The sequence below is a fragment of the Panthera onca genome, chromosome C2 (genome assembly GCF_046562875.1).
Source record: "Panthera onca isolate mPanOnc1 chromosome C2, mPanOnc1 haplotype 2, whole genome shotgun sequence".
In the NCBI taxonomy this organism is placed as follows: domain Eukaryota; kingdom Metazoa; phylum Chordata; class Mammalia; order Carnivora; family Felidae; genus Panthera; species Panthera onca.
Window position 1 is genome coordinate 94,639,087 of NC_138347.1, and position 20,264 is coordinate 94,659,350.

The 20,264-nt window shown below is 39.9% G+C and overlaps 1 protein-coding gene and 1 long non-coding RNA gene across 7 annotated transcripts in view; one reads left to right on the top strand and one right to left on the bottom strand.

The window, feature by feature from the left end:
- PLD1 (phospholipase D1) overlaps positions 1-6,761 on the top strand; it is a 206,701-nt gene extending 199,940 nt beyond the window's left edge. For all 6 annotated transcript variants that reach the window (XM_060640746.3, XM_060640749.3, XM_060640747.3 and 3 more), the window contains one exon: positions 1,188-6,761. In XM_060640746.3, the coding sequence (XP_060496729.2) occupies positions 1,188-1,412 (225 nt within the window). In that variant the 3' untranslated portion in view covers positions 1,413-6,761. The remainder of the gene's footprint in view (positions 1-1,187) is intronic.
- LOC132684159 (uncharacterized) overlaps positions 1-20,264 on the bottom strand; it is a 41,471-nt gene that overhangs the window by 16,631 nt on the left and 4,576 nt on the right. The window lies entirely within an intron of this gene.

Below are 20,264 nucleotides of genomic sequence, written 5' to 3' on the forward strand. Positions count from 1 at the left end.
AGCTGAGATCCACTGACCATCTTTCAGAAGTTGCATAAGAATGTGTTTTTCTTCTTCATGACTGCCAGAGTCCTTTCCAGGATGGAGAATTCATCATTCCTAATGAAACATGACAATCTACATAGCCTTATTTCATACTGAGGACTCAAGGCCATGATCAAATAGGTCATGTGCATGGAATATTTTAAAATGTAATTTTAGGGGTGCCCGGGTGGCTCAGTCGGTTAAGCGTCCGACTTCGGCTCAGGTCATGATCTCACAGTTTGTGAGTTCAAGCCCCACATCAGGCTCTGTGCTGACAGCTCCAAGCCTGGAGCCTGCTTCAGATTCTGTGTCTCCCTCTCTCTCTGGCCCTTCCCCTCTCGAGCTCTGTCTCTCTCTCTCTCTTTCTCTCTCTCTTTCTCTCTCTCTTTCTCTCTCTCTCTCTCTCTCTCTCTCTCTCTCAAAAATAAACATTAAAAAAATTTTTTAATGTAATTTTAAAAATGCAGTGCACAGCCTTGTTTGGATCCTTGGGGGGAGGGTGGGATAGCAGCTATAGAAAGCATTTAGGGAGTAATAATAGGGAAAATCTGAATATGGACTATATCTTAAATGACTTGGAATTGATTTTCTGAGGCATGAGAATGGTATTGTGGTTATATAGGTGCATCCTTATCCTTAATACATGCTGAAGTGTTCAGGAGGGAAGTATTCTGATATATGAAGCTCATTTTCAATTAGCAAAATAAGGGTACAATTGATAACTTTAATACAGGTACAGATATGAACATTTTTGAAAATAAAAAGCTAAGAGAAAATATAATATGCAATTTTCCTCTTAGAGCAGAACCTCCAGTGAAATTGGGGGAATTATTATCCGTATTATCCAAAAACTTAACCTTAGTGTGGAATAACATCAGTGGAATTCCTGTACCACTAGCTTGACTTTATCCTGAAGTCAATGACTTGTGTAGATCATATAGAAGGATCTATCTATGGCTTTTTTTTTGATGGAAACAAATCTAGTAGTTTCTTTGGAGCAAATAAGAGAAGCAATTCTTCAGTGAGGTCTGTGCTGTAGCATAAAACTAATACGTGTTTCATAAAGCAAAGATTTTGTCTGTTGGAATTAGTATTTTTCCATAAGGGGATATCTTTCCTTTTAGACTTATGACCTAGTTTCTTCCCATTTGTGTTTTAATCAGGTGTTCCGGTGCCTTCCCAATGATGAAGTACACAATTTAATTCAATTGAGAGACTTTATTAGCAAGCCCATATTAGCAAAGGAGGATCCAATTAGAGCCGAGGAAGAACTGAAAAAGATCCGTGGGTTCTTGGTGCAATTCCCCTTTTATTTCTTGTCTGAAGAAAGCCTACTGCCTTCCGTTGGAACCAAAGAAGCCATAGTGCCCACAGAGGTTTGGACTTAAGGGTTCTATTCATTTGCAGCTCAAGGACTCCCACCTTGAAAGGTACACTGCACACACAGTGACTTTCTGGAGACCCTCACAGCCAAAGCCAGCCCTGATGCACTATTGTATCCAACCTACAGACCCTTTGGATTGGCTGGGCAGGGCTGTGGTGCTACTGATAGAAGGATACTGAACATCAGGTGGGCTTTATAATTCCTCGTGCTTATCCTTGTAAAAAGGGACTGCATTCTTAATGGTAACGTATGCTCAACAACTTAAACACATACTCAAATTCCATGATGTACACCAAAATGCATTTCCTTTACTAACAAGAATTTACCTGTACCTGTGATCCAGGTAGGCAAAAATTGTCTAAACCTTTTTGTTCTCCTCTGACCTTCATTTATGCAGCTGGTGACTGCTGGACCTGCCCTCATTTCATAGTGCATACAGACACTGAGACATCGTTTAATAATAGAAGATGTTGTGAGGCTGCTTCCAGGTTCTTCAAGGTTACTTGAGATACCCCTGCCCATCTGATCCTGAAGTCATAGTGTTTACCCACCCAAGATGTGGGCCTTATTCCTTTTCAGTGGCTGAAGGCACAGGGCAGATGCTATGTACATAGCAGCCCATGTTAGGCACTTCTGATAACATTGACACTATAGATCTTAACACCGCAGAGGAATAGGAAGGAATTAAATTTGGTTATTGAGGCAGAGATTTCACTTTGCCTCCAAAGGCAGTGACAAGATATGTTCTTTTGATAGGGCCCACCTGATCAAATTTGAAAACATATAGGATATTTCATTACACAGCAACTGATAAAACTCAGAGCATGCAGCCTTCAGAAACCTCCAAGGTGTCAGCAGGGATCTGATTCAGATAAGAAGAGGAGATTTCTTATAGTCCTGGAAAATGTCCTATCATCCTTGGCTGCTGGATTGATTGAAATTTGAGTTTCTGCATTTGAAAATCAGACCAGTGAATGCATTTTGTCTTTCAAGAGAATCAGAGGCTTCATAACTCCTACCACATTAATAAGTTAGGAGCCTAACCTTAGTTGACATTCAGCTCTCCAGCTATGTTATCTTCTTTAAGAAAAATTAATTGATTGCAAAATATGTGCTACTTAACTTGCATTATTCAATATACATTAACATTCCACCAGGCTTCTAAAGAGGTTAGGATCTTTATTAATTCACATCGTTCTGGTCTATGAATTGTTCTGGAAACCCGTTTTTCCTTTTTGAATTCTAGCATACCCTTTGGTACACCATAGCTCTAATTTTACAAAGCAGAACTATTCTTCTAGCCTAAAGAGTTGATGTAGGTTCCCAAAAGGCCTGTGCTCATAAAACATGGTGTGGGGGCATTGATCACACACGTATGGATTACCTGGGCAGAACCTCATTTGAGCCATTCTTCAAAGAGGCAAGGACCCAATCCATTTTCGTGGAGCTAATAGGCCAATGGAAAAGGTTAAACAGGAGCACAAAGTCAATAATCTGGGTGGGTAGGAGAGAGTGTCACACTCACAAAAGGATTTCACAGCCAGAGAACATTTCAGACTAATGAGGTAGAACTGTGTTTTATGAATAAATAGTTTCTCAGATAGCTGAAGATGGTGAAAAATGACTTCATTCTATAGCAGCTGTACATAAGACATTTGCTATTTATGAAGTTTAGATTGGCATTGAAAGTGCTGAGTGTATATGGAATACCTAAGGATGTCTTATAGTTTACTTTTAAATATTTTGTAAACTGTAGAACAGTCAACATGCTGACTTTTGATTTTGTGCAAGATGCTCCTTTAACACCATGAAAAATAAAAGCCTAAAAGCACCCCTTCTCTTTTAAAAAAAAATCACATAAGCCAACCTCTCCCCATTTTATAGATGAGGAAACTGAGGCCCAGATTGTTTGAAGGACTCACTTGAGTTTCACTCAACTGAGAGATGGTGGAGGCAGGACTAATGAAATTGCTGTGGTTCATTACTGGCCTCTCCCTTGACTTCAACATTGTCCAAATGCAAGGAGATACAGTAAACAGATTTCAGGCAGGATATGTCGTGTGATGTACTCATGTGCTCATCTGTCTCCCCCTGCTTGAATGTAAGCTCCACGGGGCAGGGACTTTGCTGTGTTTTGTTCCTAGTGTATCTGCAGAGCTGAAACAGTACCTGGCACATAGGAGGGGCTTAGTAACTCTTTGTTAGGTGAATCAACGAAGTCGAGGGGAGAGCTAATGAAATGACAGATTTGTGGAGTCTCAGACAAGAAATCTTACTGTTGGTTTCAGTGGCAAGTTTTCTTTCCCCTGCATCTCCTCAAAGGCAAGATGTTTATCTGCAAAGATGGGAGGCTACCGGCTTTACTTGGCGGATCTTGTGGAACATTCCACGCAATAGTTGCCTATTTGCAATAGCAGCTTACATAGCGCAGCATTCTGCAGAAGTCACATGAGATGTGGACACAAGGTATACTGCACGGCCTAATTACCCATCATCCCGACACCGCTACTACCTAATAGAAGTTCAAATACTTTAACATTGCAATACTGGTATCAACTTTAAATTGCAAAGGATTCAAAGCCTTGCAAAAGGCTCAACATTTTATGAATCGCTCAACATTTTAAATTGACTGTAATCCTCTGAAGCACCTATAAATGCTGTACCCAATACTCTGATCATCTCTGTAATAATTTTTGTTTTCAAGAAGGAAAAAAATCCTCTGATCATAAGAAACGAATGGTAGAAAGTAGGGTAGCTAGCAAAGCTATTCAGGTTATCCAAGCTTAGTTGTTGGAGGGTACTCAACATAGCAGGTCTGATGCAGGCATTTGCTCTGTATTAAGTGTCCACTCAGTGATTCACCCTTCCTTGGAATGTTCTTAACTCTCAGCTCTGGTGCATCATGCAGAGGCTTGGAGAGGTGGCCATTAGATAATTGAGGGACACATTGTAATACAAAATAATGGTTTTATTTTACTAACACCTTTGGAAGAAAATTTCATCTGTAGGTAGTCAAAAACATGAAGAGTTAATCTCTTATGTAATAACTTGAGCAATTGTAATATATCATGAACGAACAGTCTCCCAGAGGAAAACGGCAAGCTGAGAAGTCTTTCTGCAGATTAAGACCATCTGCGAACAAATTTGTGTAGACTTGAAGAACCTACACTTCTTTCCGCTTCTCCTGACTCCTTCTTCCTTCAGCCTCTGGCCCCATGCAGAGCACCTCCTTATTATGTAAAACGTTTTAGAGGACAAGGAAAGGGTTTCCGGAAAAAAAAAAAAAAATTAGGCCTCCACAATGAATCTTCAGTTTAACTTCTACTTTTAAGTGACTGACAAAATATTATTATTTTTTTAACAGAGGTAATCGTTCTTTTTAACATCCCCAATCTGATGTGGCACTTGAGCCTTTTCTGATGTCTGTCACCCTCTGTAGCAGGGGTAAAGAGGATCCTTCACGTCTTTTCATCCCTCTCTACTCTCTCTTGTATAAAACGAGCAAATGCTAAAGGACTTTAAGTGTGCTTAGGAATATATTTTTTATTTCCTTGCAAGATCCTCTGAGACCAATTACTACTGGCAGCTTGGAAATTTAAAATGGATGAGCGTTGAGAAATTCTTGAATCTAGAAATTCACTGGAAAAGGAATTCATCAACATCTCTCAAAAAGTTGCAGGTGAAAAGTCAGGGAATTTACATTATTTTTAGGGGGGTGGGAAGATACCATAAAATGATTCCTAATGGCATTCAATTCATACGTGAGATAGTACAGACTCTGACTTGAGATTGGAAGCATTCATGAAAGGAGCCAAACGTTTTATCGCTTAATTTCTTACAGGTTATTTTTTTTCCCTAATACTATTTTTAATTTTTAACTTAAAAAAAGTAATCAAACACAAGAGAAATGAAAATTTGTCATGCTGATCATTTGGAAGGTGTAAAGTCAGAGACTAGGATGGCAATTCAACCAAAATCCAGGCTTAGTTACTCTTTCCTATCCCCAAGCAACTATAATTGCTCACTTTATTCTAGATAAATGCACATAAGTGAATGTCACCCTAATTCTGCTCCCCACTAGGGAATAGAACATCATGCCCTCCTAATGTATATCTACTTGGATCCTTCACACAAAATAGTCTGGGCCAAAGGTACAGATCTCCTAAACTGTTGTAAAACCTCATAACAAAGTATTGCAGTTGGAGCACATGTTACTGACACAGAAAACATACTTGGCGATGAACATCCATTCAGAACATTTAGATATTCTGTACAGAACTCAGGCTCCGAGCCTCACCTCTACTGCAGCACTTGGCAAACCAAGCGGGGCCTTCTGTTTTTGTAAGTAAAGCCCTATTTGAACACAGCCATGTCCATTCATTTACATGCATTCATGACCAAATGATCCACAAATCTTAAAATATTCACCATCTTTAAGAAGAGCCTACTGATCCTTCCTCTAGAGAGAGCAGAGAATGTCCAGACAGAGTACCTCAACCAAGCAGATTTGGATGAGTTTTAACCTCTTCCATAAGAAGGTTTTCAAGTCTCCCTATCCCAGGACCCAACATATGAAAATGGATTTATTCTAAGAACAAGGTCAAGTCCTTCCAGGAATAAAATCACATGGTTTTTGGTTCTGGAAAGAGATGTTGTCAGCTAAAGCAGGCCTCTCCCAGCTGAGGACTTATACATGGGTGACAATGTTTGTAACTCAAGTGTTCAAAAAAAAAAAAGACGATGGATAGGCTGAAGGATTTGTATTGAATGAGAACCGTGAACTCAGGAGACTCGATTTCCCCTGAATTTTCCATCTGTTAAGCATTGGAAATGATACGTGTATCCATTCTCTGCCTCACAATCAATGCTCTCTACGCCTGGTCCCTTAACTGCTTTTTTAAAAATGTAAATACTCATTAATTAAATAATTAAAAGTGTGAAATCAGCAGTGTCCCTTCATTTGCAAACCAGATTCCTCATTCTGCATGGAGGTTTTTGTCTCAAGTCTGAGCTTGAGACAGAAATGTGTGTCTGTGGAGTCCTACTCCACACAACAGTCATGGGTCCCCATGAAGGTGAGCCTCAGAGTCTTAGCATCCTCTGCAACTCCCAGGCCTCTGTCACCTATGAGGTATGATGATGTAGTGATGTGGCGAATTTCTTTTAAAAGACCAAGACAGGGGTGCCTGTGTGGCTCAGGTCACGATCTCACAGTTTATAGGTTCAAGCCCTACATGAGGTTCTGTGCTAGTAGCTCGGAGCCTGGAGCTTGCTTTGCATTCTGTGTCTCCCTCCCTCTCTCTCTGCCCACCCCCCTGCTCTCTCTCTCTCTCTCTCTCTCTCTCTCTCTCTCTCTCAAAAATAAACATTAAAAAAAAATTTTTAATTACAAAATAAAAGACCAAGCCAGCTTCTAATAAGCACATATTTGAGCAAAGCCAGTGGGAGTGCTGGGGTACATCAGTGAACAGACCAGGTGGCCCTTGATGGTGCCCACATTCTAGTGAGTTGGGAGTGCCCAACAACTGTCTTGGCCGGGGCCTCTTCTAAACACTTTACATGTTTTAGCTTATTCTGTAGCTTTGTAGTTCCATATTCAGGATATCGTCATGGCCCTAAGACTGCCTTTCCCCCCAATTCAAGACTCTGGAGGCTTACATACAACTCCCATGTGCATGAGGTATAGGTGTGGGACTGAAGCAAACACCAGTGGGGAAAAGCATGGGCTTCAGCATTCAAGAGCTCACCCCAAAGCTCTACCCTGCCACTTGCCAGCAGTGGGACTCTGCGAGCAAATCATCCTCTCTGAAGTCTTCAAATGCAGTAATAAGGACTCAGCCAGGGAGGCCAAGGAGTTACCTGGGTAAAAGCACAATGCCCCTCACACAGTAGGTATTTTTGCTCAAGCTGCAGCAGATGCCTTTCATCCACTTTCTGAAAGTTGAGACAGGCCATCTTGAATGGAGAGGACAACACACCCCATGCCCACCCATAGTCTGAATTTCTTTCACACTTCCAGAAGGCAAGAAATTGATAGTAACTTCTAGATCATTTTATAATGTATAAAAATGTTGAATCACTATGTTGTATATCTGAAAGTAATAGGATATTATATGCCAACTATACTTCAATTTGAAAAAATAACAGCCTAAATGTCCATCAACTGATGAATGGATAAAGAAGATGTGGTTTATATAATACAGTGGAATACTATTTGGCCATGAGAAAAAATGAAATTCTGCTATTTGCAGCAACATGGATGGAACTGGAGGCTATTATGCTAAGTGAAATAAATCATTTAGAGAAAAACATGTATGTTTTCACTCATATGTGGAACTTGAGAAACTTAATAGAAGACCTGGGGTCTTCTATAGTTTCAGAGAGGGAGGTAGGCAAACCACAAGAGACTCTTAAATACAGAGAACAAACTGAGGGTTGATGAGGGCGGGGGAGAGAGAGGAAAATGGGTGATGGACATTGAGGAGGGTACTTGTTGGGATGAGCACTGGGTGTTGTATGTAAGTGATGAATCATGGAATTTACCCCCAAAACCAAGAGCACACTGTATACACCGTATGTTAGCCAACTTTACAATAAATTATATTTAAAAAAATAAAAAATAGATAAATAAACCCAGAAAAAATAAAATAGATAAATAAAAATAATACTAATTTCTAAGTGGAAGTTCTAAGCTGGAGGGAGGGCAGAGAGAGGTGTCTAAGGGGAGGAAATAATGGGTGGCTTTCTCCAAATTCCTATCATGCTTGCATTGTTGGTCTTCTACATGGCAGAAATAAACCAAAAGTTACTAACTGATGCCCTACAGGCCAAAGAGAGAGTGTAGATTTCTTAAATCTGTTTCCACTTTTATTTGGAGAATGATGGTCTTTCCTATTCTAAATCTTGCTATAATCCAAGGCAGAGGTTATAAGCTTAAGGCTCACAGGCTGCATCAAGCTCATGGGCATATTTATTTGGACCACATAATGTTGTTTAAGATTGTGAGTTGCTATGTATAAAAATTGAGAGATTTCACAGAACATTTTAGGTTTCTGACTTTCATGCAAAATCAGAATATCTAGGAACAGTGGGCCACATGGCATCCAATCTTGTTGGTGCCAAACAGCTGTCCCCTTCAGACGAGGCATGTGCTGTCTAGGTCCCCATTATCCCCACCATTCCCTATTGTTAAACCAGGGCTGGGCTTATGATTTGCTTTGACCAATAGAACATGGCAGCATTGACACTGTGCAACATTCAAGCCTATGCCCCAGGAAGACTATAGCTTCCACCCTTATCCTTCTAAAATACTGTCACCAAGTGAGGAGAGACCAAGCCAAGAGAGAGGACCAGATTACAGCCAGCACCAACTACCTGACAGGGGGGTGAGGCCAGGCTAGATCACCCCGACCCAGTCAAACCACCAAGGAAACAAGCAGAACTACTCAGCTGAGCCCAGCCAAAATGGCTGACCCACAGAATTATAAGCAAGTAAAACAGTCACTGTCATAAGCCCCTAAGTTTTGGGATAGTTTGTGACCCAGCAATAGACAATTGATAGCCAAGCTTCGTCGGGGTATTCTGTTTTTCCTTTTTCACGTTGTAGTTGCTCTACGACCTACTGCCATCTGGTTTCCAGCCCCTCTACCTAAAGTGACCTACCTATGGTTCTTTTACACTTTATATTACGATATAACATACCTACAGAAAGTGCCTATGTGATAAATAGGCAGCTTGATGTTTCTTCACGAACTTAACGTACACAGCTCAGCAGCACCCAAATCAAGAAAGGGAAGGGCCCTTCTGCCTGTTCTAGTCACCACCAATTCCTTGACTTCTTGAACCATAGATTAGTTTTGCCTTTTTTCGTATCTCACTGGTCTTTTTCGACAAAGACACATTCCGTCTTTATCTCACTAGGCCTCTCTGAAGCTTTCCTTGGCTTCCAGGTGACTGGTCACTCTTTAAAATCACTATGGCTCCCCTTTCTCCATTTCTCATCTCCAGTTTAATGCTCCTAAGTCTTCTGGTTGTACACAATGCTCAGGTGATCCCACCAACTCCTGCAGCTTCCCTGGCACCTGTGTGCTCACCTGTAGCCCAGTTTATTTAGAACTCACTCTCAAGAGTGGGTAAAGCAAACAGGGACGGGCAAAGCCAATCAAGAGTGGATTAAAGAGGGAGTAACCACTGAAGGCAGCAGGGCCTGATCCTGCTGGAACCCCTGAAGGCTGGGGAGGCTGGGGTTCTTATCCACAAGCTTCCACTTCTCATTGGTCGAATGTTTACCCGGGTGGTGCCCCAAACCCGGTGTTTCTGGAGCTTCCCTGCAGACAGGTTCAGCAAGCTGCTGTGGGTCAGAGAGCCAGTGGAGAAGCAGCAAGAATCCCATGGAGCAGAGCTGCAGCATGAGGAAGTCCTCAGAGACAGGCTGAGGACTTTTAGAGTGGGGCATCAACCGTGCCCCTCGCATGGGCCTCTGCGTTTTTGTGATGTAGTCATTTCATTCCTTTTTTTTAGAAGCATGTAACTTCCCTGAAGGCAGGGATCATCTGACTTTTTTCATGCTCTTTAATCACCATGCAAAGCACATTATTCAGATTATGTGAAAAGTGGATTGAAAAGTTGCAGTCTCTACCTTCTTCCCCCGAGTCTAAGGGTGCTTATGATACATGGGATGCCTTGGGCCAATCCAGAAAGCACCAAGGAGGACCCAGAGGAATGAGTTGGTTTTATGTGCTGTGGTAAGATCTGGATTTCTAAATTTTTCTTTAGTATTTGTTAAGTCTCATTAAAAAAAAAAAAATGTAGTTAAAGCTATCATAAGGGAACTTTTAAACATGAGGTCAAAATCTCATTTGAAAGATCATGGAAAATTAAAATTCAATAGTTTTCCCCATGATATTTGACTATTCACTTGCTGGATGGTAGCTTAAAGGACTAGTTAAGAATTACACCAGATAACTCAGTAGGCAAACACTTGGTAATTTGTGAAAAACAACAGAAGGAGTCCTTTTTAAGTGTCTTTAAAACACACACACACACACACACACACACACACACACACACATTTCTGGAGCCTCGTTTTCATAACCCTTCTTAAAATACTTACATGACAATGCACTCTCCTAGATAAAGACACAGGAACCCCAAAGTGAAGTGAAAAATCAGGAAGTTCTTGATTGGCAGTTTATATCATCTTCCCTTCACCTGGCAACTTACCTGCTTTTTTGCCTAGAACCCAGCTCTATCACAGACTCTTTTGTTTCAAAACTTGTCTGAGGGGTCCCTGGATACAACTCTTCTTTTTCTATCACTGTTTCAATGCCCTCTCTTTTTAAGGTCTGTGTTTTGGGAAGGGGTGGGGAGCTCAGAGGCGCCATAGTAGGAAAACCCTAGGCTTCTCTCATCCCATGAACACAACTAGATAACTATCCAATCATTCTGAATAACCCAGAAATCACCCCGAAGACTGGCAGAACAAACTCCACAATGAAAGAGAGAGAAGAAACCGCATCAAGGAAGGTAGGAAGTATGGAGACATGGTTTGGGGGAGAAAGAGATTGAGGGTGTTGTAGAGGGGAGGCAGCCCTGGTCGCAGAGAAAGGCAAGAGAGGAACACCCAGGGGAATGCACAAGGAGAACATTTCCCCAAAGCCATTGGCTGGGAAAATGAGAGAGGCTGATTTGGGGGAGTTCTTGAAACAGATGGGGTTCCAAGACTGGAGTTCTAGAGGTCAGGGACTAGGTCGGGTTAGAACCTTGAGGGCGCTGCACTGCTCCTGGGAGAAGTCAGGCAAACACCCCCGGGGCAGGCAATGTGGAAACACATTGGGCATACAATGGAGAGGTTACTGGCTCTTCTCGCAGTGTATCCATGGGAGGTTGTGTTCATAGAGGCACCTCTCTGGGGACAAAGAAGCCGGCGGGTATCATTTCCCTCCCCTCCACCCTCAGCGTAGGCGCAGAGCCATCTGCAGAGGGCAGCCAGGACTGACACTGGCTGCCTAGCCTCCTTGTTCCAAGTCCCACATCCCTGTGCTCTGGCATGACTGCCCTTCTCTTTCAAACCCACATCCATCCCAGTGTGGCAAGATGCTCCCCCGGAAGACCAGCGCAGGTCCCTGCCACACCATGTCCCTAAAGCCTGGAGCTTTAAAAGTCAGCGGCCTGGCTGGGGTAGAACCCCAAGGCACAGCACTGCTCCTGGAAAGAAGGCAGGCAAAAAATCCGGAGGCAGACCGCATGGAAACAGCAATCTGAAAAACACCTGGGATACAAAGGAAGGAGATTATTCGCTCTTTTTGGAGTGCTTCTCTGAGAGCAGCAAGGATGGAGACCCCGCTCTAGGGACAAAGGAGCTAGCTGGCACCATTTCCCTCCCCTGCTCCTCAGCAAAAGCACAGAACCACCTGTGGTAAGCAGCGCAGTGCCGACACTGGCTGCCTAACCTGCTTGTACCAAGTCCCACACCCTGTGCTCTGACGGGATTGCCCTTCTTGGTCATGCTGGCCTCAGTCCCAGCACAGTGGGTCTCTTCTCCGGAAGACCAGCAGAAACTCCTGGCCACACCACATCTCCTGACCAGAGATTTCTGCAAGGCTTTGTTTCTAGTAGAAGTAGTATCAGGTCTCATTTCACAAGCAGACCAGAGCACACCTAGTTAAAACTCACCACACTCTGGCCAAGGACCGAACATGGCCCACAGCAGGCAAGAAGACTGGCAGATGACTAGCCTGAAAGAGGAGCTAAAATCACAGCAGCAGAGTGCATGCAGCACACATCAGAGACACTCCTTGAAGCACCAGGCCCTGGACACTATATGACCTCTTCTTCATAAAGCCCTTACTCTCAGGAGCAGGAAACATAACAGGCTTTTCTAACACAGAAGAAGACAGAGGTTAGACAATTGCCAATATGGAGGAATTCATCCCAAATGGGACAACAAGATAAGGTCACAGCCAGAGATCTAAGCCAAACAGATCTAAGTAATATGCCTGATGGAGAATATAAAGCAACAATCATAGGGATACTTGCTGCACTTGAGAAAAGAATGGAAGACTTCAAGACTTCCTTAGCACAGAGATAAAGGAGTTAAAAACAATCTCTCAGAAATGAAAAATGTAATAACTAAGATTTGAAACAGACTTGATGCAATGAACACAAGGATGGAAGAAGTAGAGAAATAAATGATATGGGAGATAAAATAATGAAAAATAATGAAGCTGAACAAAACAGAGAAAGAAGAATTATGGAACACAAGAATAAGGGAACTCAGCAACTCCATCAAACATGATAACATTCTTATCATAGGAGTCCCAGAAGAAGAAGTGAGAGGGAAAGGGGCAGAAAATTTGAGGAAATTTCCTAATCTGTGGAAGGAAACAGACATCCAGACCCAGGAGGCACAGAGAACTCTCATCAAAATCAACAAAAGCAAAAAAAAAAAAATCAACAAAAGCCAGCCAACAACAAGACATATTATAATTAAATTTGCAAAATATAGTAATAAAGAAAAAATCCTAAAAGCAGCAAGATGAAAGAAGCCCCTAATTTACAAGGGAAGACTCAAAAGGCAAACTGCAGATCTGTCCACAGAAACAAGCCAGAAGAGAGTGGCATGGTATATTCAACATGCTGAATGGGAAAAATATGCAGCCAAGAATATTCTATCCAGCAAGGCTATCATTCAGAATAGAAGAAGAGAGAGTTTCACAGACAAAAACTAATGGTGAGTTCATGACCACTAAATAAGTCCTGCAAGAAATATTAAAGGAGACTCTTCAAGTGGAAAAGAAAGACCAAAAGTAACAAAGTCAAGAATGGAATAGAGAAAATCTCCAGAAACAATGACGAAACAAGTAATAAAATGGCACTAAATACATATCAATAATTACTCTAAATATAAATAGACTAAATGTCAGCTGTGCTGACAGCTCAGAGCCTGGAGCCTGCTTCGGATTCTGTGTCTCCCTCTCTGTCTCTACCCCTCCCCCACTTGTGCTCTGTCTCTCTCTCTCAAAAATAAATAAAAATTTAAAAAAAATTGAAAGTGAGGGAATGGAGGAACATTTATCATGTAAATGGACTTCAAAAGAAAGATGGAGTAACAATGCTTATATCAGACAAACTATATTTTAAACCAAAGACTATAACAAGAGATGAAAAAGGTCACTATATCATAATAAAGAGGACAATCCAACAAGCAGATATAACATTGTAAATATTTACGCACCCCAAAATATAAAAACAATTAATAACAAATATAAAGGAACTCACTGATAATAATACAATGATAGTAGGGGATCTTAACACCCCCTTACAGCAATGGAAAGATAATCTAAGCAGAAAGTCAACAAGGAAACAGCGGCTTTGACACACTGGACCAGATGGACTTAACGTATATATTCAGGAAATTCCATCATAAAGCAATAGAATATGTATTCTTTTCCAGTGTACATGGGACATTCTCCAGAATAGATCACATACTAGGTCACAAATCAGCCCTTGACAAATACAAAAAGACTGAGATCATACCACACATATTTTCTGAACACAACACTATGAAACTTGAAGTCAACCATAATAAAAAATTTGGAAAGACCACAAATGTATGGAGGTTAAACAACATCCTACTAAACAATGAATGGGTCAACCAGGAAAGCCAAGAAGAAATTAAAAAATACATGGAAACAAATAAAAATGAAAACACAACAGTCCAAAACCTTTGGAATGCAGCAAAAGCAGTCCTAAAAGAGAGGTACATGGCAATTATAGGCCAACCTTAAGAAACAAAAAAAATCTCGAAGAAACAATCTAAACTTACACCTAAAGGAGCTGGAAAAAGAACAACAAACAAAACCTAAAGCCAGCAGGAGGAAGGAAATAATAAAAATTAGAGCAGAAATAAATGATATAGAAACTAAAAAGAACAATAGAACATATCAATGAAATCAAGGTTGGTCCTTTGAAAAAAATTAATAAAATGGATAAACCCCTATCCAGACTTGTCAAAAAGAAAACAGGACCCAAATAAATAAAATCACAAATAAGAGAGGAGAAATAACAATCAGCACTACAGAAGTACAAACATTTTAAAAGAATATTATTAAAAATTATATGCCAACAAATTGGACAACCTGGAAGAAATGGGTAAACTTCTAAAGCATAAAAACTACCAAAACTGAAACAGGAAGAAATAGAAAACTTGAAAAACTGATAACAAGAGAAATTGAACCAGTAATCAAAAATTTTCCAACATATCAAAAACTCAGGACCAGGACCAGGTAAATTCTACCAAACGTTTAAAGAAGAGTTAATGCCTATTTTTCTCAAACTATTCCAAAATATAGAAATGGAAAGAAAACTTCCAAGTTCATTCCATGAGGCCAGCATTACCCTGATACCAAAACCAGACAAAGACTCCACTAAAAAAGAGAACTACAGGTCAATATCCCTGATGAACATGGATGCAAAAATTCTCCATAAAATACTAGCAAACAAAATCCAACAGTACATTATATGATCAAGTGGTATTTTTTCCTGGGCTTTAAGGGTGGTTCAGTATTCACAAATTAATCAACAAGATGTATAACAATAAAAGAAAGGATAAGAGCCATACAATCCTTTCAATAGATGCAGAAAAAGCATTGGACAAAGTACAACATCGATTCATGATAAAAACCCTCAACAAAGTAGGGTTAGAGGGAACATAACTCTGACACAAAATACCCACAGCTAATATCCTCAATGGGGAAAAACTGAGAGCTTTCCTCTATGGTCAGGAACAAGACAGGGATGTCCACTCTCACCACTGTTATTTAACATAGTTTGGAAGTCCTAGCCACAGCAATCAGACAACAAAAAGAAATAAAAGGCATCCAAATCAGCAAGGAAGAATTCAAACTTCCACTATTTGAAGATAACATGATACTATTTGAAGATAACATGAGACTCCACCAAAAAATGGCTAAAACTGATACAGAAATTCCATAAAGTCTCAGGATACAAAATCAATGTGCAGAAGTCTGTTGCATTTCTATACACTAATAATGAAGCAGTAGAAAGAGAAATCAAGGAATCAATCCCATTGCCAATTGCACTCAAAACCATAAGATACTTAGAAATAAATCTAACCAAAGAGATAAAAGATCTCTACTCTGAAAACTATAGGACACTTATGAAATAAATTGAAGATGATGCAAAAAAATGGAAAGACATTCCCTGCTCTCAGATTAGAAGAAAAAAATATTGTTAAAATGTCTATATTACTCAAACGAATCTGCATATTTAATGCAATCCCTATCAAAATACCAACAGCATTTTTCATGGAGCTAGAACAAACAATGGAAACAATGTGGTTCCAAGATTTGTACGGACCACAAAAGACTCTGAATAGCCAAGGCAACCTTGAAAAAGAACGGCAAAGCTGGAGGCATCACATTTCTGGACTTCAAGTTACATTACAAGCTGTAGTGATCAAGACAGTATGGTACTGGCACAAAAATAGATGCTTAGATCAGTAACACAGAATAGAAAACCCAGAAGTGAATCCACAACTAAACAACCAATTGATCTTTGACAAAGCAGGAAAGATATCTTTTCCATTAAAAAAGATAGTCTCTTCAACAAATGGTGTTGGGGAAACTGGACAATGACATGCAAAGAATGAAAATGGACCACTTTCTTACACTATTCACAAAAATAAGTTAAAAATGGATGAAAGACCTAAATGTGAGACAGAAAACCATTAAAATCCTAGAGAAGAACATAGGAAATAATCTCTTTGACCTTGACCATAACAACTTCTTACTAGATAGGTCTCCTGAGGCAAGAGAAACAAAAGCAAAAATAAACTTTGGGGACTTCATAAAAGTAAAAAGCTTGTACACAGCAAAGGAAACCATCAACAAAATGAAAACAACCTTCAGAATAGGAGAAGATATTTGCAAATGACCTATCTGATAAAGAGTTAGTATCCAAAATATATAAAGAACTTATCAAACTCAACACCCAAAACACAAATAATCCAGTTAAGAAATGGGCAAAAGACATGAATAGACGTTTAAAGGAGACATACAGATGGCCAGACATACAGATGGCCAACAGACACATGAAAAGATGGTCATTGTCACTCATCATCAGGGAAATACAAATCAAAATTGCAATGAGATATCACCTCACACCAGTCAGAATGGCTAGCATTAACAAAACAGGATACAAGAGGTTTTTGTGAGAATGTGGAGAAAGGAGAACCCTCTTACACTGTTGGTGGGAATGCAACTGATGTAGCCACTCTGGGAAACAGTATGGAGATTCCTCAAAAAGTTAAATATAGAACTACCCTACAGTTCAGCAATTGCACCATTAGGTATTTACCCAAAGGATACAAAAATACTAATTTGAAGGGATACATAAATCCTGATGTTTATAACAGCATTAACAACAATAGCAAAATTATGGAAAGAGACCAAATGTCCATTGAATGATGAATGGATAACAAGGAAGTGCTATATAAATATAATGGAATATTACTCTTCCATAAAAAAGAACGAAATAATGCCATTTGCAAAAATGTGGATGGAGCTAGAGAGTATTATGCTAAGCAAAATAAGTCAGTCAGAGAAAGACAAATACCACATGATTTCACTCATGTGGAATTTAAGAAACAAACCAAAAGATCATGGTGGGGCAGGGGAGAGACAGAAAGGCAAACCAAGAAACTTAACTATAGAAAACAAATTGATGGTTATCAGAGGAGAGATGAGTGGGGGATGGGTTAAATAGGTGATGTGAATTAAAGAGTGCACTTGCTGTGATGAGCACCAGGTGTTGTATGGAAGTGTTGAATCACTAAATTGTGTATCTGTAACTAATATTACGCTGTATGTTAACTAACTGGAATTTAAATAAAAAGGCAGGTGAAAGGAAGGAAAGAAAGAAAGAAAGAAAGAAAGAAAGAAAGAAAGAAAGAAAGAAAGAGGGAGGAAGGGAGGGAAATGAAAATCCTCATACCATAGGACTGCTTGAGCAATCTCACAACATGGCAGCTGGCTTCCCCCAGAGTGAATGATCCAAGAGTGAGCACAACAGAAGTCATACATCTTTTATGACCTAGTCTTGGAAATCATAAGCCATCATTGCAACAATATCCTATTGATTACACTAGTCAGCCTTATTCAGTAGGGGAGAAGACTATACACAGCAAGAATATCAGGAGGCAGGTATTACTGGTGTCATCTTAGAGGCTAGCTACCACACACATTGGCCATTATGCTCCTTTCCCCACCCCCACTCCCACCGGATTTCTTGTTTTCCCAGGTAGATATTTGGTTATTGCTCTATTTTTTTTACGGTTTTTTTTTCATCATTTATTTATTTTGAGACAGAGAGAACATGCACAAGCTGGGGATGGGCAGAGAGAGAGAGGGAGATATAGAATCCCAAGCAGGCTCCATGCTGTCAGCACAGAGCCTGACGTGGGGCCTGCAATCACAAACTCGTGAGATCATGACCTGAGCCGAAATCAAGAGTTGGACTCTCAACCGACTGAGTCACCCAGGCGCCCCACTCTATTATTTTCATGAGTTGGTTATTTGGTGATAACTCTGCATCCTAGAAGATGGACATTACCTTCCTGGCAAAAATTCCAAAGCCTTTGTCTTCATAATCACACTGAGTTCTATTATACGAATTGTTAAACGGTTGTCAAAAGCTGCCATGATAGATTTCTATCACGATAGATTTCCAATACCTGGAAAAGAAGTCCATTGTATTCAGGAACCTGAATTCTGATTAAGCCATGGTATTTCTTGTTCACTGAAGCCAACCTCAACTCTTCTTTCTATTCTTGTAAGTAGTGGGATCTGTTTCACTTGACCTCATTTTTCAAATATACTTGCAAATAACATATTAGTAAGATACCTTGCCTTTTTAGAGGTTAAGAGAGTTAAAGAAGAGAGAAGCATTTTCTCTGATATTTTAATAGGTCGGAGAAAGCTACAAGTACAGTGGTTTCTAAAAGGAATGTTGTATTACAAACAGAAAATGGCCATTATAACAGCTCTGAAATGATACTATATGAAAAGCTTAAATGATAAGTATTCTTTTTGCTTTTGTGGCCCTTGCATTTTTTACACATGAAGACACGGATGCACATCAAATAAAATATTAATGATCATAAATAATAGCAATACAATAGAGAACCAAATATTCAGTTCTCATTAGGAAAAATGAAAAGAAAGAATTTAAATTTACCCCTGCCATTTTTTATTTATTGAAGCAAAGATGCTGTTCAACACAAATGCATCCATTACCATCCAAAGCGAGATACAGATGAGCACGGAGCATCTGAAGGGAAAGTAAAGTCACTCAGCCTGAGAGTTTCTCCCATCATGTTGGCCAGAGAAATAAATTATTGAACCTTACATGAGTTTGTATAGTTACCACTATTGAGGGCCTCAGTACAGAAGCAAACTACTTCAACATAATTTTTATCTTGGCTACTCCTTTTATTTTGAGGTGCCCAGAGTATCTGAGGGAGTGTCTGAGACCTCAAAGAGCTCTTTGTTCCTATCCAAAATAAGCACATGAGGAATGTTAACAACCTCCTATGAGGTTGTATGCACTACTCAACTTGTGTCCAACTTAAGGCAGACACAAGCCAAATGACCATCAATTTATTCCTTTGGCAAATGGCACCAAAATCATTAAACTGCAAGATTTTTTTTTTTTTTTTTTTTTTGCCTTGTTTGATCTCTCCAGAGATTTATAGTTGGGAATAAATATTTGAAGGAATTAAAGACAGGTAATGTTAGTTGAACATCCATTGTAAACTAAACTTCTGATTTTACTGTGGAAGGTAGGACTTGTAATAGAGAGTACATAAGACAATAAGTGAAAATGCTGTGCAAATTGTAAAAGACCGTATAAACATAAATCATGTACCCACAGCCAGATATTCGTTCAGAATTACTTCAGGATTTCTGAGACCATGCACCCAACCCAAGACTCCTGCACTTTCTCTGATAAAATAGATCTCTCCAACTTGATATAAGGAGTCACGACCAGGAAAAAAATTGGGGCCTCGGATGATTTGGAGTGTATGTGTGGGTATTTTCCCCATAGACTATGCTGCTATTTCATTCACCACTTGAGGACGTTCATTCATTAGAGTGTGATATTGACCAGGTAAATGTACAGAAGAGCAGTGTAATGCCATCAAATAGTTTACCCTTCTCCAGAGAGCTTAAAACATTTCCAAATATGATCCCAGAATAGCTGGGCATGCTCATGGTAGATCAGAGCAGCTGTTATTTTTTCACACTTTATGGAGCAGAGAACTGAGAGATTAAATGACCTGGATAAAGTCTAAATAATGGGTAAAGAGAAAGGAACAGACCTCCCAAATATTTAGAGTTGACCCCACAAGGTTGAGGGAGTAAGTCCAGTTGAAGCAGCCTATAAACTGTGCTGTTTCCTTTCACTCCCCCACACTATCAGGCTACAAAGAATACCAACTTCAGCCCAGGTTTAAATGCTTCACTGACCTTTCTTGACCTTCTCCTTCCCATTTTCAAAAATCCCAATGATCTGTTTGATTCTTGAATCTTATCCTCAAAGTATTTGGGGAGTTTTAAAAACATATACAGTTGTAACTCTGAAGGAAAACATAGGTCTATTTGCTAAAACAGTCTTTAGACAAAGGCAATGGACGCTGAAGTTAAATCCTAGCTCTGTCAATATTTTATTGGGCAGTATCTTTGGGCAAATAACACAATCATTCTAAACCTCAGTTTCTTTTACTACACAAATATTTATTGAGCACTTACTTCGTGTGAATCCCTGTGCTATGTTT